At 39.7% G+C, this 22,723-nt stretch overlaps 1 protein-coding gene across 1 annotated transcript in view; it reads right to left on the reverse strand.

The window, feature by feature from the left end:
* The window catches only part of SAMD13 (sterile alpha motif domain containing 13), a 52,351-nt gene that overhangs the window by 11,154 nt on the left and 18,474 nt on the right, over positions 1-22,723 (reverse strand). The window contains exon 3 of the mRNA XM_003805277.3: positions 13,887-13,998. Within this exon, the coding sequence (XP_003805325.1) occupies positions 13,887-13,998 (112 nt within the window). The remainder of the gene's footprint in view (positions 1-13,886; positions 13,999-22,723) is intronic.

Raw genomic sequence — 22,723 nt, forward strand, 5'->3', positions numbered from 1 at the left:
GAGCAAGCACAGATCCCGTTGCCACTGCCCCAGTGAAACTCTGTGGCCAGCAACCCCCATTGGAGTGTTGTGGCCAGCAGACAGGGAATACCTCGACCCCTTCAGTAAAGCAGGTTGCTAACCACAAGGGGCCAGAGAACAAAGCTGTGGCCCGGTACCAACCCCCTAGAGTTACAGCATGCAGCCCAGAAGTGCCAAGCTGAGCCTTGTCCCCCTAAAATCTTGCAGAAATGAAGCCAATCACCTTATACCACAATCAAAGCCTGAAGGGCATTAAAGAAGATAAAGGCAAAAAAAAAACACATCCAAAGGACAGCAATTTCAAAGACTGAAGAAGAATGAGCCCACAGAGATGAAAAAATAAAAAAATAAACAACACAAAAAACAAAAAACAAAACAAAACAAAAAAACCTAGTGCAATAACTCTGGCAACTCAAAAAGTCAGAGTGTCTTCTTATCTCCAAATGACTGTACTAGTTCCCCAATAATTGTTCTTAACCAGACTGAAATGGCTGAAATGACAGACATATAAGTCAGAATATAGATAGGCATGAAGATCATTGAGGTTCAAGAGAAAGTTAAAGCAAAATCCAAGGAATCTAAGGTATATATGGGAGCTGAAAGATGAAATGGTCATTTTAAGAAGAATCAAACTGATCTGGCAGAGCTGAAAAACTTACTTCAAGAGTTTCATAATACAATCTCAGCAGAATAGATCAAGCTGAGGAAAGATTCTCAGAGCTTGAAGACTGGCTGATATGGTTTGGCTGTGATCCCACCCAAATCTCATCTTGAATTCCCACATGTTGTGGGAGGGGCCCAGTGGGAGGTAATTTAATCATGGGGGCAGGTCTTTCCCATGCTACTCTCAGGATAGTGAATAAGTCTCAGGAGATCTAATGGTTTTAAAAAGAGGAGTTCCCAGCCGGGCACGGTGGCTCATGCCTGTAATCCCAGCACTTTGGGAGGCCAAGGCAGGTGGATCACCTGAGGTCAGGAGTTTGAGACCAGCCTGGCTAATGTGGTGAAACCCTGTCTCTACTAAAAATACAAAAATTAGCTGGGTATGATGGCAGGCACATGTAATCCTAGTTACTGAGGAAGCTGAGGCAGGGGAATCACTTGAACCCGGGAGGCGGAGGTTGGAGTGAGCTGAGATCACACCATTGCACTCCAGCCTGGGTGACAGAGTGAGACTCCATCTTAAAAAAAAAAAAAAAAAAAGAGAGATGAGTTCCCCTGTACCAGCTGTCTCTCTTTTTGCCTGCTGCCATCCACATAAGATGTGACTTGCCCCTCCTTGCCTTCCTCCATGGTTGTGAGGCCTCCCCAGCCATGTGGAACTGTAAGTCCAATTAAACCTCTTTTCTTTGGTACATTGCTCAGTCTTGGATATGTCTTTATCAGCAGTGTGAAATAGACTACTACAGTAGGTTGGTACCAGTAGAGTGGGGCATTGCTGAAAAGATACACAAAAATGTGGAAGTGACTTTGAAACTGGGTAACAGGCAGAGGTTGGAGGGCTCAGAAGAAGACAGGAAAATGTGGGAAAGTTTGAAACTTCCTAGAGACTTGTTGAATGACTTTGACAAAAATGCTGATAGTGATATGAACAATAAGGTATAGGCTGAGGTGGTCTCAGATGGAGATGAGGAACTTGTTGGGAACTAGAGCAAAGGTGACTCTTGTTATATTTTAGCAAAGAGACTGGTGGCATTTTGCCCCTGCCCTAGAGATTTGTGGAACTTTGAACTTCGGAGAGATGATTTAGGGTATCTGGTAAAAGAAATTTCTAAGTAGCAAAGCCTTCAAGAGATGACTTGGGTGTTGTTAAAGGCATTCAGTTTTATAAGGGAAACAGAGCAAAAAAGTTCAGAAAATTTGCACCCTGACAATGTGATAGAAATGAAAATCCCATTTTCTGAGGACAGACTCAAGCCAGTTGCAGAAATCTGCAGAAGTAATGAACAGCCAAATGTTAATCCCTAAGACAATGGGGAAAATGTCTCCAGGGCATGTCAGAGGTCTTCATGGCAGGAGGGCCTAGGAGGAAAAGATGGTTTTGTGGGCCAGACCCAGGGTCCTCATGCTATGTGCAGCATAGGGACTGGTGCCCTGTGTCCCAGCCACTCCAGCCATGGCTGAAAGGGACCAATGTAGAGCTTGGGTTGTGGCTTCAGAGGGTGCAAGCCTCAAGCTTTGGCAGCTTCCATGTGGTGTTGAACCTGCGAGTGCAGAGAAGTGAAGAATTGAGGTTTGGGAATCTCTGCCTAGATTTCAGAAGATGTATGGAAATGCCTGGATGTCCAGGCAGAAGTTTGCTGCAAGGGTGGGGCTTTCATGGAGAATCTCTGCTAGGGCAGTGTGGAGGGAAATGTGGGGTGGGAGCTCCCATATAGAGTCCCTACTGAGGCACCACCTAGTGGAGCTGAGAGAAGAGGGCCACCATCCTCCAGACCCCAGAATGGTAGATCCACTGACAGCTTGCACCGTACACCCAGAAAAGCCACAGACACTCAATACCAGCCCATGAAAGCAGCCAGGAGGGAGGCTGTACCCTGCAGAGCCACAGGGGCAGAGCTGTCCAAGACCATGGGAACCCACCTCTTGCATCAGCATGACCTGGATTTGAGACATGGAGTCAAAGGAGATCATTTTGGAGCTTAAAGATTTGACTGCCCTGCTGGATTTTGAACTTGCTTGGGGGCCTGTAGCCCCTTTGTTTTGGCCAATTTCTCCCATTTGGAATGGCTGTATTTATGTAATGCCTGTACCCCCACTGTATCTAGGAAGTAACTAACTGCTTTTGATTTTACAGGCTCATAGGTAGAAGAGACTTGCCTTGTCTCAGATGAGACTTTGGACTGTGGACTTTTGAGTTAATGCTGAAATGAGTTAAGACTTTGGGGGACTGTTGGGAAGGCATGATTGGTTTTGAAATGTGAGGATGTGAGATTTGGGAGGGGCCAGGGGTGCAGTGATATGGTTTGGCTGTGTCCCCACCCAAATCTCATCTTGAATTCCCACATGTTGTTGGAGGGACCCAGTGGGAGGTAACTGAATCATGAGGGCAGGTCTTTCTCATGCTCTTCTCATGATAGTGAATAAGTCTCAGGAGATCTGATGGTTTTAAAAAGAGGAGTTCCCCTCAAAAGCTCTCTCTCTTTTTGCCTGCTGCCATCCACATAAGATGTGACTTGCTCCTGGTTGCCTTCTGCCATGATTGTGAGGCCTCCCTCCCCAGCCATGTGGGACTGTAAGTCCAATTAAACCTTTTCTTTTGTAAACTGCCCAGTCTCAGCAATTTACATGTCTTTATCAGCAGTGTGAAAATGGACCAATACACTGGCTCTCTCAAATAACTCAGTCAGACAAAAATAAAGAAAAAAATTTAAAAAGAATGAACAAAACTGTTAAGAAATATGGGATTATGTAAAGAGACCAAATCTACAACTCACTGGTGTCCCTGAAAGAGAGGGCAAGAAAGCAAGCAACTTCGAAAATACATTTGAGGATATTGTCCATGAAAGTTTCCCCAACCTTGCTAGAGAGGGCAACAGTGAAATTCAGGACATGCAGACAGCCCTTGTGAGATACTATACAAAATGACCATCCCCTAGTCACATAGTCATCAGATTCACCAAGGTTGAAATGAAATTAAAAATGTAAAAGGCAGATAAAGACAAGGGGCAAGTCACCTACAAATGGAACCCCATCAGGCTAACAGCAGACTTTTCAGCAGAAACCCTGCAAGCCAGAAGATATTGGGGGCCTACATTCAGCATTCTTAAAGAAAAGAAATTACAACTAAGAATTTCATATCCAGCCAAACTAAGTTTCCTAAGTGAAGGAGAAATAAGATCCTTTTCAGACAAGCAAATGCTAAGGGAATTAGTTACCACTAGATCTGCCTTTCGAGAAGTCCTTAAGGGAGTGCTAAATAAGGAGAGGAAAGGCCATTACTGACTGCCACAAAAACACACTTAAGTACATAGACCAACTGACACTATAAGTCAACTACACAATCAAGTCTGCCTAATAACCCCCTAAAAATACAATGACAGAATCAAACCCATACATATCAATAGTAACCTTGAATGGAAACAGAGTAAATGTCTCAATTAAAAGTCACAGAGTGGCAAGTTGGATAAAGAAGCAAGACCCAACTGTATGCTGCCCTCAAGAGGTCCATCTTACATGTAATGACACACACAGGCTCAAAGTAAAGGGATGATGAAAAATCTACCTAACAAATGGAGAACAGAAAAAAAGCAGGGTTTGCTATTCTAATTTCAGACAAAACAGACTTTAAACCAACAACGATTAAAAAAAAAAGACAAGCGCATTACACGATGGTAAAGGGCTCAATTCAACAAGAAGATGTAACTATCCTAAGTATATATGCACCCAAAACAGGAGCACCCAGATTCATAAGATGAGTTCTTAGAGACCTAAGAAGTGACTTAGATGACTACAACATAATAGTGGGAGACTTCAACATCCTACTACCAGTTTAGACAGACCATCAAGGCAGACAACTAAGATATTTGGGACTTGAACTTAACACTTGACTAAATGGGTCTAAAAGACATCTACAGAACTCTCCACCTCTAAGATGGCAGAATATATATTCTTCTCATCTGCACATGCGATATACTCTAAAACCGACCACACAATTAGCATAAAACAATTCTCAGAAAATTAAAAAAAAATGGGAAATTATACCAACTGTACTCTCAAACCACAGCACAATAAAAATATATATCAGTAAGAGGAAGGTCACTCAAAACTGTACAGGAAATTAACCTGCTCCTGAATGAGTTTTGGGTAAACAAGGAGATTAAAGGATAAACCAAGAAATTATGTGAAACTACCGAGAACAAAAATACAACATACCAGAATCTCTGGGACACAGCTAAAGCAGTGTTAAGAGGAAAGTTTATACTGCTAAGTGCCCACATCAAAAAGTTATAAAGATCTCAAATTAACCAACCTAACATTACATATAGAGGAACTAGAAAAACAAGAGCAAACCAACCCCAAGGCTACCAGAAGACAAGAAATAACTAAAATCTGAGCTGAACCGAATGAAACTGAGACATGAAAAACCATATAAAAGATGAACAAATTGAGGGGTTGGTCCTTTGAAAGAATAAATGACATATATAGACCATTAGCTAGACTAATAAAGAAGAAAGGAATGAATATCCAAATAAATACGATCAGAAATGACAAAGGGGACATTACCATCAACCCCATAGAAATATTTTTTTAAAAACCCTCAGAGACTATTACAAACACCTGTATGCATACAAACTAGAAAACCTAGTTGAAATGGATAAATTCCTGGAAACACAGCCTCCCAAGTTTGAACAAGGAAGAAACTGAAGCCCTAAACAAACCAATAATGAGTTCTGAAATTGAATCAGGAATAAAAAGCCTACCAACCAGAAGCAGCCCAGGACCAGAAGGATTTACAGCTGAATTCTACCAGATGTATAAAGAAGAGCTGGTACCATTCCTACTGAAACTATTCCCAAAAATTTAGGAGGAGGGACTCCTCCTTAACTCATTCTATGAGGCCAGAATCATTTTGATACCAGAACCTGGCAGAGATACAACAAAAAAAGAAAACTTCAGGCCAATATCCTTGATGAACATTGATGCAAAAATCCTCAACAAAATACTAGCAAACTGAATCCAGCAGCATATCAAAAAGCTAATCTACCACAATCAAGTAGGCTTTATCCCTGGGAAGCAAGGTTGGTTCAACATATGCAGATCAATATATGTGATTCATCACACAAACGGACCCAAAACCCCAAGCCACAAGATCATCTCAATAGATGCAGAGAAGGCTTTCAATAAAATTCAACATCCCTTCATGTTAAAAATCCTTAACAAACTAGGCATCAAAGGTAAATACCTCAAAAGAATAAGAATCCAAATAAGAAGAAAGGAACTCAAACTATTCTTGTTTGCAGATGATATGATTCTATACCTAGAAAACCCCATAGTCTCTGACCAGAAGCTGCTTGAGCTGATAAACAACTTCAACAAAGTTTCAGTATACAAAATCAACGTGCAAAAATCACTAGCATTCCTAACAACACCCATACACTGATAGGACCTAAGCTGACAGCCAAATCAGGAATGCAATCCCATTCACAATTGCCACAAAAAGAATAAAATACCTAGAGATACAGCTAACCGGGGAGGTGAAAGATCTTTACAATGAGAATTATAAAACACTACTGAAAGAAATCAGAGATGACACAAACAAATGGAACAACATTCCATGCTCTTGGATAAAAAGAATCGATATCATTAAAATGGCCATACTGCCCAAAACAATTTACAGATTCAATGCTATTTCTATAAAACCACCAATGACATTCTTCACAGAACTGGAGAAAACTATTCTAACGTTCATATGGAACCAAAAAAGAGCCCAAACAGCCAAGGGAGTCCTAAGCAAAAAGAAGCTGGAGGAATCACATTGCCTGACTTCAAACTGCACTACAAGGCTACAGTAACCAAAATAGCATGGTACACATAGACCAATGTAACAGACTAGAGAGTACAGAAATAAAGCTGTACATCTACAACCATCTGAGCTTTGACAAAGTCGACAAAAACAAGTGATGGGGAAAGGACTTCCTATACAACAAATGGTGCTGGGATAACTGGCTAGCCATATGCAGAAGATTGAAACTGGACCCATTACTTACACCATATATAAAAATCAATTCAAGATAGTTTAGAGACTTAAATGTAAAGCCTAAAAGTATAAAAATCCTGGAAGATAAACTAGGAAATACCATTCTGGACATAGGCCCTGGCAAAGATTTCATGATAAAGACGCCAAAAGCAATTGCAACAAAAACAAAAATTGACAGATAGGACCTAATTAAACTAAAGAGTTTCTGCATAGCAAAATAACCATCAACAGGGCAAACAAACAACCTACAAAATGGGAGAAAATATTTGTAAACTATGAGTCCAACAAAGGTTTAATATTCAGAATCTATAAGAAACTTAAATCAACAAGCAAGAAAACAAACAACCCATTACATATTGGGCAAAGGACATGAACAGACACGTCACAAAAGAAGTCATAAATATGTCTAATAAGCATATGAAAAAATGCTCAACATCGTTGATCATTAGAGAAATGCAAATCAAAACAACGAGACACCATCTTGCACTAGTTAGAATGGCTATTATTAAAAAATAATAAAAACAGATGCTGGTGAGGTTGCTTAGAAAAGGGAGTACTTATACAGCAGTAGTGGTGGGAATGTAAATTAGTTCAGCCATTGTGGAGAGAAGTTTGGTGATTTCTCAAAGAACTTAAAACAGAACTACCATTCAACCTGGCAATCCCATTACTGGGTATATTCCCAAAAGAATGTAAGTTGTTCTACCATAAAGACACATGCACCTGTATGTTCACTGCAGTACTATTTGCAATAGGAAAGATATGAAATCAACCTAAGTGCCTATCAACAGTAGACCGGATAAAGAAAATGTGGCACATATACACCATGGAATACTATGTAGCCATTAAAAAAGAATAAGATCATGTCCTGTGCAGCAACATGGATGGAGCTGGAGGTCATTATCCTATGTGAACTAATGCAGGAACAGAAAACCAAACACCTTATGTTCTCATAAGTGGGAGCTAATCATTGAGCACATATGGACATGAAGAAAGGAACAATAGACACTGGGGCCTACTTGAGGGTGGAGGGTGGGAGGAGGGTAGACTGAAAAACTGCCTATTGGATACTATGCTTGTTACTTGGGTGATGAAATAATCTGTACCTCAAACCCCCGTGACACAAAATTTACCTATATAACAAACCTGCACCTGTACCCATGAATCTAAAATAAAAGTTTAAAAACTTCAACAAGTTTTTTCCTTATCAGTTTTCAATTTTCTTGGCTGCTTTCTTATTGCTAGCATTACCCACTTATTTGAGATTTCACCTCTTTTCTAAATTTTCATGGGTTGAAAGGACACATCAGCAGAGACTGAGTTGCCACTTCCCCTGTTCATTATGCTACAAAATATTTTAAGCATTTCAGTAACCTTCAATTGTTAAAAATTATCAGGCATCAAAGCACCTCAAATATTTTCAATACTTGGTATTATTAGATGCTGATGAAGTAAATCAAGTTATTCTCAATTTGTGAGGTTTTAATTGGTCTAATTCAAAGCCAGATTTGCCATGAAAGCTAATGATGTTTAAGTTTCACCTTAACAAGTTTGTATCCATAATTTTGTAATTTTTTTTTTTTAACCAAGGAGGGCTGTTAGAATTGCATAAACTTTAGGCTCCACAGAACCTGGATTTGTCTCTGTTCTAATTAGAAATCTCCATCTAGAATCACTACAAGTGAATTCGATTTGGCCGTGATTAGAACACTATGCTCAGGGTTGCTCTGACTGGCATCCCCACCCTACAATTCCATTTTGAGGTAGTTAGTATTACTTGGCAATATGTAGCCATAAGAAATTTTATTTATTTTTTATTAAGCCAGTGACTTCAGAAACTTATCAAAAGTTAGCAATAAGTCATCTGTAAAGAGATGTCAATCTTTGCATTTCAAATGAATGACTTAAGCAACCAGTTGGGCATTTTAGAGTAAAGATACTATTCTTATTCATGTGGTTTGAGAAAAATGAAGAGATAAGAGAGTAAAATTAATTTGTCACCTTGAGTTGCATATTATTTTGTCATGATTATCTCAGAGATACATATTGTTCTAGAAATAAAACCACGAATGTTTCTTGTAAGTTTGAGAAATCTGAAAAATATGAACTATATGACATTGATTGAATGGCAGATCTGTCTTCCATCTTCTTCTTATATATTCTAAGTATGTGAGTCAAACAGACAAAGACATAGAAATGAAGTGACTACACCACAACAGGCAGAGCTGTCTTTGTGACTTGCAATTAGGGTCCAATTTGAGTGGTGAAGTTACTGTACTAGATTGCCATAGTTCCTTAAATGGCAACTAAAAGCACTGCCCACAGTTGGCTTTACAACAGAGAATGCTGCTCATTTAGCCTTCAGAGTCTGACAAAGCAAACTTTATCCTAAATGTTCTCTGTGAGGAAGGGAAGGATGTTTTTGAACAAGATTCGTTAAAATAGTGTCTTAAAAACCAAAGCTCTTAGCAAAGTAAAATTCTTGAGGTACCTTTGACTCTTGAAAGCTAAGCAGCCCATACCCATGGACAAGTGCCATTAAAAACAAAAAATCTATTCACAAAAGTTCAACTGCGTCTCAAGTGGTTTTGTGCCGTGTTGTGCACTGAAAGCATACTTCTTGAGGACCAGTTTTAAGATTACATATTTTGACTCTTAAAGCAGGAGCTTGAGCAGTATTCTGTTTGTTTAACTCAGTATTAACTTTATAGAAATCTGAGTCCTAGAAAGGCAAATTCTCCAGGACCATCCACTAACCATGAGAAAACTGGAAGAAAACATATCAGAAGTCATGACTTTCACTCATTCCCTTCACCACAGCCTAAAATGTTTGTCTGCTAGAAGGTGCTTGGGAAAATAGCCCCCACACCACAGTGTCTGTGGGAAAGAGAGATGGTACTGACAAGGCTGTAATCACTACCTTCTCCAGGGCTCCCACTGCCTCCTGCTCTCATAGGCCAGTGAACCCTTTGGATTGCTAGCTGAATGAGTGCAGTACGCCAGACTCCCTACATGGTGAGCAACTGCAACCCTGATGACACAGACCACATGCCAACCCAAGGAGTAGCGACATCACTGTCCAAAACATACATGCTATTGACACTGGGTTATTTGTGATGGGCTAGGCAGGGACTTAGGCCTTCATTCTTGATGATTCTTTTGACTTGTAATTGCTACTAACACAGAAGACTCAAAAGACGATTGCCAGAAGAAAATTTGATGAAGATAATTGCAGCAGATGAAAACTTAATGGAGATCATTGTTCTGTGGCAGTGGGGTGCCTGCACAGGGAAAAGGAGGTTAGGCAAACACCACCACCTTAATCCAGCTGCTTCTCCATACCACAGGAACACAGGACAAATCTTGCCCTCTGATAAATCTTGCTCAATGGCCTGACATCTTCCAAGAGGTCATGCTGCGAGAAAGCCACATCCAAGTCTAGTTGCCACAGCCATACAGTTTCCAATACTGTGCTATGAGACCATACCACAAAGATAGATACTGTCCTGGAAGTCAGGCCATCTGATGGTGGACATGTTTGCCATCAATACCAGTATTTTAGTCAGTTCAGGCTGCTGGGACAAGATACCATAGATTGGGCAGCATAGACAACAGATATTTCTCACAGTTCTAGAAGCTGGAGGTCCAAGACCAGGGTGCCAGCATGGTTGGGTTCTTGGTGAGGGCTCTCTTGCTGGCTTGTAGAAGGCTGTCTTCTTGCTGTATCCTTACACCTGAGAGTAAGCTCTCTGGTGTCTTGTTCTCTTCTTATAAGAGCATTGATCTCATCATGGGGGTTCCATCCTCATGACCTCATCTAAACCTAATTACCTCCCAAAGATCCCACCTCCTAATATCCTCACTGTGGGTTAGGTTTTCAACATAAGAGTTTTGGGGGGACATAAACATTCAGCTCATAGTAGCCATGAAACAATAAGCTCCCCACATCACTGGCAACCGTGCTGCCCTTTCTGGACTTGCCCTTTTCAAAAGTGGTTTAGGGGATGCTCTCCATCCCTGTCCTGCTTCTGTCAAGTGGAAGGGCAAAGCTTTCCTGAGGAGAGTTTAAGGAGGCAGTTGTTCTAATTGTTTCTCAGCACTGTGACCTTGCATGTACCCGCATGTACCTTGGAAGGGCCATGTGCTTGGGCTGGAGAAGGCCTGCATTTTCTAATCAGGATGATGAGTGGGTGCTAACCAACTAGGTTCATTGCCAGGAAGACTCCAGAGGTAAAATGCTGATGCCCTCTGTAGTGTGATGATGGAAGAGGCAGGTTAACATGGTAGAGGATCCAATCCTCAGTCCTCATGAATATCACAGCAGCGACTTATCTTACCATCCTAAGCCTGGCCAGTGATTCCCTTCCTGCCCTCCAGTCCTTTAATGGGAAAAGGAGAAACGATATTTGAATCACTGCCAGAGAAAAATTCAAGGCAGACTCTTCCCTGACCCAATCACCCTTCCATGAGAATGAAGAAACTCAAGCTTCTGGACCATGCTTGCAAAACTCTGATCCTTTGAGAATTCATTTCTCAGGCTTCCGAGTTGGCAGGTTGAACATAGTAGCAAGACGATGCTCACTTCTCCCTTGAAGGATTTCTGAATGAAATGCTTTAGAAGAGTTTATTCCCATTATGGTTCCCAGTGTCCATGGGGACAGAATGAGATCATCCATGGGAGAAAGTGCCTGCTCGTGGGCCAGGCTCAGAGCTGGCAGTCCCATTTCTGAGGTAAGTCACAGAACCTGGAAGGTCCAGAGACCACCGTGTGCCCCCAGTCTGGGATGTCTGCCTCCAAGGAGTCTGAGCAAAAGCTCAACCTGCAAAGGGCTTTTGGTCAGCTGGGAATCTGGCCAAGAGACCTTTCAGCTAAGTATTTTTTTGTTAACCATTTACAATACTATCTAAATTTAATTTTAGAAGAGTGCTATTCAATTGCTGTGACACAAATGGACATTGTACCAGTGAAAAACAAAATAAAATATGTTCCAGCTGATCAGCGGCCTTCCACTTTCCAACCTGAGCAGTTTTTTCCATCACAATTCATAAAAGTTTTTCAAACATAAAGAAAACTCATCAGAGTTTTATAGTAAATACCCATATTCTGAACACCTAGATGCTACAATTAACATTTCCTGTACTTGCTTTACCACATATATGTCCACATAGTCACCCTTCTATTTAATTGCCAATGCATATGTTTGATGCATTTTAAATTGACTTGTATATATCAGTATACTTTCCCCTAAACACTTCTGTTTTTATACCACTGTTTAGGTGTTTTTCATAGTTCTTTTCTTTTTGAAGTAAAATGTATATGTTCTGTAATGCACAAACCTGAATCATTTGCATATGCCCGTGTATAAGCAAGCAGTGACCCATGCATACCTGTAACCCAAGCCTGTATCAAGATACAGAATGTTACCATCACCCAGAAATTTCCCTCATACTCCTTCCCAGTCGTTTTCCACCCCCACCCAGCCAGAGGCAACCCCTGTTCTGATTGTTTTTTTACCACTGATTGATTTTCCTGTTCTGAAACCTTATCTAAATGGAACCATTCAGTATGAACTCAAGTTACGTAAGGTTTCTCTCAATCAGTAATATGTTTTTGAGACTCATGCAAATGGCTGCACATAACAGTAGTTCATTCCTTTTTATTACTGTGGAGTATTCCACTGTATGAATACATCACAGTTTGTGTATTCATTCTCCTATTGATGTACACCTAGGCTTCAAATTTTTGACCATTGTGATAAAGCTAGTAAGAACAATTTTGTACAAATCTTTTTACAGACATGTGTTTTCATTTCCCTTGGGTAAATACCCAGGAGTAAAACTGCTGCATCAAGGGGTAGATGTCTGAATGTTGATTTCACAGTCTCACCAACAACAAAAGAGTTCCAGTTGCTCCACATCCTCGTGAATGTTTAATATTATCAACCTTTCTCATTTTAGCTCTTCTGGTAGGTATGAAGAAATTTAAGCTGCTATTTTAGCAAGTTTTCCAAATTAGGAAAAAAATACTTATGTACAAAGATCAAGTCTGAAGTAAATATAGGTTGAAGGAAATCTAGAAATTGGCGTGTGCAATTTTAGAAAAGTTTACCTTATCCAAACTCAGGCCATACAGCTAATAGTTTGAGAGAATGAACAATGGCTGAAGGGATATGGAACAAGCAGCCAGACACATTTTTCAGTTTTTAATTCTCCCTACAATATTATGATATTAGAAAAGAAAATGTAATGCTTAGAAAACTGCAGACTTCGTTGGTAGAGAAATAGGAACTCTGTGTTTACCCACAGAACTGGCCTGGTGTGAACCACACTGTGTTGCCCCCACTTGCCTCCTCAGGTCAAAGCCCCTTGAAGACCAACCCTGCAAACCTAGCACAGCCTGCAACATGGAGCTATGAATCACCTAGACAATTGGGATGGACTCCTGCCACTTTCTCCCTCTTTCTGATACCATCCCTGGACCTGAGGAAAAGGAAATCCCATTTTTTGAGCATCAACACTATGCCAGAACCTATCATAGGCACTGTGCATATATTGTCCACTAATCCTCACAACAACATCCCTATAAAGTTATTGACAGTCTGATGTTATAGATATGAAATCAAGACTCAGAGAGACATAGTAACGTGCCTAGGGTCACATAGAGATAGAAGAACCAGGATTCGACTATCAATCCTGTGCTTTTTCCACTCTACCTTGCTAAGCACCCAGAAAGCAAACTGCAAAGGGCTTAATAGTCCATTGGGTGCTGAGGCCAGTAGTAGGAGGTGGTGTATGTCTCTCAGTCAGGTTTGTCCCTGCTTTTCCTTTCTTTTCTGTTTCCTGCTTTCTAGTGTGTTTTCATTGAAGGTAGGGCTGATTCACTCCACCCTTGAGTATGATCAGTCTTTCAGAGGACACAGATGTAAATGAGCTTTAGCCTTCTTCTCCACAGCTGCCACTGTCTCCGGCTTTGAGTTTTCCCCTTGCACAAAGGGATAATTCACCTGGTACATCCATTCTCCTTCCCCGCAGTTTCTCAGAGCCTCACTGATTCCTCCCTGCTCTTTGGTCCTCTTCCTCCTCACTCCCTTCTGCCCACTGTTGGGAAGGGAGGTAACTGTGGGTTCATCACATGTTCATCACGTGTTTCTCTAGACCAAGTTACCTGTTCCTGAAAAGCACTAGCTTGCTCCTCAAATCCCACGGTTCGGAAATAATTGACGACATCCATCACAGCCCAGTCTGCAGGATCAGGTGGTCTCCCATTTTCCATGGAACTGCAAAACACAAATCCAGACAGTTGTCATGGCAGTGCCTGCACAAGGGTGTGGCCAGGCTCACAAATGGGTCTTCCGGGGCAGGCCTTTCATGTTTTTTGGGTTCAGATGATGATTACTCTCACTGGCTTAGTCACTGCTAAGAAACCATTTGACATTTAATGTAAATTATTTCCTCTGGTTTTAATCCAGAGACATTGAGAGTGGTCCAGTGACTGCTGGCAGCCCAGAGTATGATATTCATACTTCTGAGTTCAGAACACCTGGCCTTTTACGATATGACCTCAACATACCTCTCTCTCTTCCTGTCTTCCTAACACCTTCCCTAGCCCCATCCCCACACATCTAGGGATAAAGCCCTTCCACAATAGGCCAAGTCCTTTCATAGATCTGAACCTCTGCACATTCTGTCCCAGCCACTTACAATGGCCCCACACCTGTCTCTATTGGACAAAACTCTACCATTTCTACCAATACAAAACTACCTCCTCTTTGAAGCATTTTTTCTGGCTCTTCCAACGGTGTGTTTTAGTCATAACCTCCTTTGACTTCTAGAACTTCATTCAAACTCCCATTGTAGCACCTTCCACGCTGAATTATACCCTCTGTTTATTGAACAGTCTCTCCCACTAGAGTGGGAGATGCAGGTTGGAGAAATGCATTTGAGGCCGGACCACTTCTCATTTTATTATTCCTAGTATCAAGTGTGTACTTAGGAACTTAACCCATATTGTTCAAATAAATAAACAGATGACAAGATAACAATCAAGCATTTGTCTGAGAGGGTCTATGGGTAATGCTCCTCATTGGATTCAGAGAGGAGGGAAAGGAGAAGTAGAATAAAGAAAGAATGGTAATGATCTGCAGTTACTGGGACTCTGCCTCATTTCTGCGTTGGGAGTATTTGTCTGGCTTTCTCTATACCTCATCCAAGATGATTTTCCCAGAGTGTACATCCAATCACATAGCCTAACTTTGCTTTGGAGGTCCCTCAGGACAAAGCCTCTCCTCTCTCCAACTAGGAATACACTGGAGAGCAAAACAGACACCACCCTTATTCTTACGGGCCTTACAGTCCTGTGGGGAGTGGACACTGATCAATAATCATACAAGTAAATGTACAGCGGCAAGTTATGCTAAATGCTAAGAAGGACAAGCATCATTTACTATGATAGTTAAAGGGATAGGGGAAGCTTTCCCGTGGGAGTTTCTTTTCAGGTACGATCTAAAAGACAGCCAGAAATTAACTGTATGAAGAAGTCATAAGAAGAATATTCCAGGCCCTGTGGCAGAAACACATACAGCCAAGGGAGCCATGCAGGTCTTGGAGGCCACACTGAGGATTCTGGATTTTTGCTAAGAGCAATGAGGAGCTGTTGAATGGTCCTATGTAAAGGGGGCGACCTGATCAGATTCACATTTTGAAAAAGAGGATGCTGGAGAGGAGCCAGTGGGGAAGAAGCCAATGAGAAGTCTATTGCAGTCATGCAACCCAGAGATCATGCGTAGACTAGGGTGGTGTATGTGAAAAACAAGAGGAGTGTGTGGATTTAAAAGATAGTTAATGAATAAAATCAGTGTAACTTAGTGCTAGACCAGACATAGAGAATGGAGGGAGTAGAAGTGTCATGGAATTGGATGGATGGTGGTAACATCCATCCAGCTAAACATGCTAAATTTGGTGTACTGTCTATATCCAAGTGGAGATTTAATGTGGGCTATAAGTCTAGAGCACAAAGCAGAAGAGTGGGCTAGGTACACCTGTGGGAGACAGAGGCATTTAGACAGTAACTGAAATCTTGAGAGAGGAGGAGAAGAGAGCTGGGCCTAGAACTAAGCTTGAGAGGTTCAATATTTAGTGGAAGTTGAAAACATCCAGGTTACTTTTAGTGGAAACAAAATTGGCTAGATTTGAGGAGATTTCTGAAGGTCTTTAAAGGTCTAAGAGTCAAGGATCCAGCCACCTCATCCCCCAGCATAATGTTTTGCCCATAGCAGGAACCTAAAATATTTGATTTAAGAAAACCAAACCAACTTCTGTACTAGTTAAAGGGAGTCACTGATCGATGGCACATGTGATCGTTCATTTCTCAACAGCACCTAATTTAAAAACACCTAAAGCCAATACTCTAAATGTCTTCTCTTTTGGGCTTAAAGATGGTGAATCTATAACCACTGCATGCCTGTATACACACATACCCATATGCACACATGCACACACACAATCTTCCTACCATTTAACAGGCAATATACATCGAGAAGAAAACTATTTTTCACCCTAATGTTACTAAATATTAACTATGTGTTTTTAAATCAATAGTAAATTTTAAAAAAATTATCTATGTGCTGGAATTTTCCATACACTAGCAACATAAGCAATCAGCAACTGGCACTGAGGACCCTCTTCAAGCTACCATTTTCCTTCCCTCTCTCTTAAGGTGTCCTTGAAGAATGTTCAGAAAGGAGTTCATTGTTCCAACAAATCTTTTCAGTTTTCTAGTTAGCTCACTTCTGGTAGTGAACACAGAGTCCCATCGAACACACTTTTAAGTGCCCCCAGAAAACATCTGAATTCAATCTCCCTGTGGTTGACTTCAGTTAGTTGCCTTTCCTCACCAAGAATAGTTATCAGACCTTCACATGTACCCCCAAACCTAAAATAAAACATTTTAAAAAGAATATTCCATTGTAATAACAAAATAAGCTACATTGTAATTTTAAGATGGGAGGCTTTCCTGATTTTTATTCTGGTGGGATATAACATCATGACTTCCATAATTTTGAAATATTCTTGAGTACAGCAATGCCACAGAGAAGAAAGACTTGTAAAACTGCTGGCAGTGTACCATGAATAGCAGCAACATGGAACGGGGCACTCTTTCATATGGAGGGTAAGGGAATTCACCCAAAAGAAACAAGGGGTTAGAAACCAACAAATACATTTAATGATTGATCTACCTAAGTTTAAAAGCCTGATAGCCCCCCAAAGCCAAAATAACCTGGAAAAAAATCACATTAGACTATTGATATCCTGAGAAGAAAAACCTATCTTCATCTTTGTAGCACCAGCAACTAGCACAGTCTGACTGGTGCACAGTTGATACACAGCAAAGTATTACAATGGACTAACAACCAGAGAGCACTTACAACTTAAAATCTGTTTTTCACACGTTACTCAGTATCAGCCTCCCACCTCTTTGTGAACTGGCTACTGTAACCAGCTTTTGGGAAACGAAGGCTCAGAAAGGTTAAGAAACACACCCCAAATAGCATGGTAGATAAAGCTAGGATTGGATTCCGGATATGCTTGCCTCCAAGTCTCTGCTTTTTTTCCACTATACTTATTCATTGACACAACAGATATTTATTAAAAGCCTGTCTTCTCAGTATTGTGCTAGATGCAGGGTTACAAGGACAGGGAATGCATAGTCCCTGCCCTCAAGGAGCCGGCAATCTGGTGAGGGAAACCAGATGTGGAAACAGCTAGCTCTGAGGCATATTCGAATCGAGGGGTGAACAAAGTGCTGTTGAGGACGTATTTACCTAAGGGAGGGCTGGTTAGTTCAGCCTGCCTAGAACACTTGAAGATTTTCAATGGCAGTTTAAAAAGGCATTTATTGCCCTCAACACTCTCTGAGCGGGGCCCCAGAGTGGGGATGGCTTGCAGAGGCACGTCTCCACAGGCACAAACCATCACTTCTACGTTGCTCGTGTTAATGCACGATGGATGATTTCACTGGGCTCTTCCAGTGGTTTCAGCAACAGTTTTAAGGAGAAAGCTGGTGATGATCCAAAATAACATAACAAGGGTAAGCCAAGTGGAAGGGTGTGCGGGGCAGGAGCCAGAGTGCCAAAGCCAGATAACATTTGACATGGGAAGATACTGGAAGATAGATTTAAGCAGCACTATTCTCTGCTAGGAATACAATATGTCTCCCCAAGGACTGATATTTTGTCCAAATTGAGACACTTAGCTTTAGGTATTTCTTTATAAATGGTCCATTCTCGCCACATCTTTTCTTATGACCTATGCATATCAAATTCCAGAGGGAATTTAAATGTCACTGTTTAAAATACCTGCCAGGTAGTGGTTCCATTGTGGCTGCTAATTTTGCATTGATAAAATGAAATGGCAAATACAAAAGTGCCCCTTTCATTTGATATTTATTATTCACTAACGTCATAGCAAAATGTTTCTTAGAATATAATACATGTTAATATGATAAATGTATGAGTATTTTCCAGGCACAGAATCTTTAATATATATATTTTTATATAGCTTTATTATTAAAAATTAGCAAGAAATCTCAGCACTTAATCAAATTATCAATGTTTCCATTTAGCCCAGTCACCTTTTAGTCCTTGTGCATATGGTTAGGTACATCAAGTATTGATAAAAATTATATCATGGGTGAATAATTCACACTAGGAAATGATTATACCCTAATTAAACAATCACCTGATTTTTAATGAGAGTTAAAGAGACACAACCACGGGGACAGAAATGCAATAATAACAAATTTGGCAGATACAAGCAGATCAATTGAGCCTTTATGATGAGGTTTTCATGTTGGCACATCATAATTTTAAGTTCTGGCAGCAAAAGTCTCCATTTCCCTTTGTAAGAAGGCAGGCAGAAAATAGTCGAAACTGTTTTTCTAAATCTAGCATCTGTACATTTTATGGTATTTATGACATTATGGGTGCTGAGAGTTGGTCAGGCCAAAAGGATACTCTGGGTAAATGCAATCCACATGTAATATCACAACTCCATTATATTCATCAATTGTATTTCCACTTCAAAGTTCAGAGCAAGTTACTTTAGACACTGGTTAACATATTATGATGATATATTTGTCACATTACTTTTTTTATAAAGCTAATTCTGAATGTTACTTATTTTTACACTCAGCAGTGCACTCTAACTTTGTGCTGCCTAGATATTTATAACTTATTTTCAAAATGAAATTAACCTATTCTTTGCTCATGTCTTAAAACAGCCTCTGGCTAAAAGCAATTTAATTCTGATTCTAATAAATTAATATTGATCTCTTTGCCTATGACAAACCTGAGGATGAAGCAACTAAACGAGCATTAGCGTTATTTCCGTTCCTTTCTCCCTCTCCCTTCATGCTAACAAGCAGGGATCTGGCTAAATGGCAGGCCCAAAAAGAGAAAGGATGATTCAAAGATTCTGGACAGAACATTTTTCATTTTTAAATATTCAGATAAATAAGAGTTGACTGACTTAGCTGCATCACATCAAAATGATGAAAGCACTGAAAAGGCAAATAATTCATCAAACCTTCTATATATTCCAAATTCTTTAGCTTAGAGTTCAGATGCTTGATTCAAACCTAACTGGGCAACATCCTACACTTTCCCATACCCGTGGCTTTGCTTATGTCAGTCAAACCCTTTCTGTTCAACTTCCAGGGATTAGTCCTGCTCATTATAAAGAAACCAGTTTAATTTCTCCTTAATTAATTTTAACCTGTCTACTATGAGCCAGGCACTTAATAAGCATTGGAAACTCATAGTCTAATGAAGACGATAATCTCGGGTCAGTTGTGGGATGAAGAAGGTCATGATGTTTGTTTCCTGCTCTATTCCAAAAAGTGGTTAAGGAAAGGGGGAAATAGATGGTTGAAAGAAGGATGGAAAGTCAACATGGCAATATGAGTCAGGCTGTGCTAGGTGTGTGGATGAAAGGCTTTGGAGCCCTGGGTCACCAGTAAGACTAGGAGCAGGCACTCCAGACAGATGGAGCATCTTCCTGCACAATTTCTTTCCTCCATATAGGTATCTTCCCTCAGGCAAATGGCTTTCCTCTGAAATCATACAGCATTCTGTCCTTGGCATACCTCTGCCTGGAATGTCTTCCCAACCCATCTTTCTGAAAACAAAGGATCTTATAAACAGCCTCCTTTCCTTTTCCTCTTTCTATTTGTACATTCTAGTACAAATAAAATCCTCTAGTGTAAATAACAATGCTCTTTTTTTTTTTTTTTCCTGTCACCCAGGCTGGAGCGAAGTGGCGGGATCTCAGCTCATTGCAGCCTCTGCCTCCCGGGTTCAAGCGATTCTCCTGCCTCAGCTTCCCGAGTAGCTGGGACTACAGCTACAGCATGCCACCATGCCTGACTAATTTTTAATATTTTTTGTATTTTTAGTAGAAATGGGGTTTCGCCATGTTGGCCAGGGTGGTCTTGACTTCTGACCTCAGATCCACCTGCCTTGGCCTCCCAAAGTGCTGGGATTACAGGTGTGAGCCACTGCGCCTGGCCAAGAACACTCCTTTCAAGCAGACTCAATGAATACTTTTTGTTTCATTCTTTAATGATGAAACTAATGTTTCATCATTACTATCAGATACAATTCATGCCAAACACAAACATAAACATTTCTTATCCTAATCATTAATACTAAACACAACAGTCTAAAGACTACCTGAAGAACTTTTCCTTCCTGCTCTGAGCCACAGCACAATGGTCTCTGTTCCAAAGGATTTGGGTATGGCTTCACTGCTTAGAGAAACTTGGTTTTCCTTCTGTAGGGATCTCAGTAGCAAGAAAGAAACTATATAAGAAACAGCAGTCCTTGAGGGCTGACAATGTATAAAAGATATATAGTCAATGTCTGTGAATTTTGCTGGCAATGATTGAAACTCCTTTTGTTTTCATATTTAAAATACGATGTTTTAATATGTTTAACTGACTGTATAGTTTTATACACTTTACTCCTGAAATGTACACATCAAGGCAGTTATTTGCAATGGAAAAATCAGTATAACTCAAAATAATAAACAGACTCAATTCTTAACCCATTATCATTTAATTGAAGGGAATAATCAAAGACTTATTTATCATGAGACCATATATCAGAATGAACAGATAACTATAACATATCAAGGAATGAATTTTAGTTTCAGTAAGAAAAATAAAATAGTGCCATTTACAAGTATCACTATTAATTCCCGTATATTATCAATATTCAAGAAACCATTCAACAAAGAAACAGTGAACTTGAACAACACTGTAGACCAAGTGAACCCAACAGACATATAAGGAACATTCAACCTAACAACTGCAGAATATACATTTCTTTTCAAGCATACATGGAACATTATCCAGGATAGATCACATATTAGGTTACAAAACAATTTTTAACAAATATAAAAATAATGAAATTATACCAAATATCTTTTTTGATTGCAATGGAATGAAACTAGAAATCAATGGCAGCAGGAAAACTGAAAAATTCACAAATACATAGAAATTAAACAACACATTTTTGAATAACCAATAGGTCAAATAAATCAAAAGTGAAATTGGAAAGTATCTTGAGACAAATAAAAACAAAAACACAACATATCAAAACTTATGAAATGAAACAGAAGCAGTATTAAGAGGGAAGTTTATAGTCACAAATACCTACATTAAAAAAAGAAAGATATAAAACAACCTAACTTTCTACCTTAAGAAATTGGACAAAGGAATAAAATAGAGAATAGAAAAACAGTAAGATAAAATCAACTCAGACTTGGGCTTTTGAAAAGATAAACAAAACTGACAAACCTTTAGCTAGGCTAAGAGAAAAGAGAGTGAAGACTCAAATAAATAAAACCAGAAATGAAAAAGACATTACAACTGATACTACAGAAGTGAAAAAGGTCATACAGACTACCATAAATAGTTACAGGTCTACCAACTGGATAGTCTAGAAGAAATAGGTCCCTAGAAGCATACAACCCACCAGACTGAATCATGAAGAAATAGAAAATCCAAGCAGACCTATCTAGTAAGGAGATTAAATCAGTAGTAGAAAATCTTCCATAAAAGAAAAGCCCGGGATTAGATGGCTTCATTGGAGAATTTTACCAAACATTTAAGGAAGAATTAATGCCAATCCTCAAACTTTTCCAAATAATTGAAGAGGAGGGAACATTTCTGAACTTTTTTTATGAGGTCAGTATTACCCTCATACCAAGCCAGATAAAGACACACAAGAAAAGAAAATTATAGGCCAATATCCCTGATTGAACATAGATGTAAAAATCCTCAACAAAATACCAGCAAACCGAATTCAACAGTATGTTAAAAAGATCATTCACCATGACCTAGTGGGATTTATTCCTAGGATGGTTCAACATACAAAAATCAATTAATGTGACATATCACATTTACAGAATGAAGGATAAAAATCACACGATCGTCTAAGATAAAAGAAGTGTTTGATAAAATTCAAAATCCTTTCATGATAAAAAAAAACTCAACAAAGTAGGGATAGAGGGAAATTACCTTAACCTAATAAAGGCTATCTATGAAAAGACTATAGCTAACATCATACTCAAAGGTGAAAAACTGAAAACTTTTCCATTAAGATCAGGAACGAGGCAAGGATGCCCATTCTTGCCACTTCTGTTCAACATAGGACTGGAAATCCTAGCCAGAGCAATTAGGCAAGACAAAGAAATAAATAGCCTCCAAATTGAAAAGGAAAAAGTAAAACTGTCCTTACATTTACAGATGATATGATCTTATATAGAGAAAACCCTAAAGATTCCACAAAAAAAACCTGTGAGAATGAATAAACAAATTCAGCAAAGTTGCAGGATACAAAAATCAACATAGAAAAATCAGTTGCATTTCTATACAATGATAATGAACTATCTGCAAAGGAAATTAGGAAAACAATCCCATTTACAATAACGTCATACTTAGGA

Source organism: Pan paniscus, chromosome 1, assembly GCF_029289425.2.
Source record: "Pan paniscus chromosome 1, NHGRI_mPanPan1-v2.0_pri, whole genome shotgun sequence".
Taxonomy (NCBI): Eukaryota; Metazoa; Chordata; class Mammalia; order Primates; family Hominidae; genus Pan; species Pan paniscus.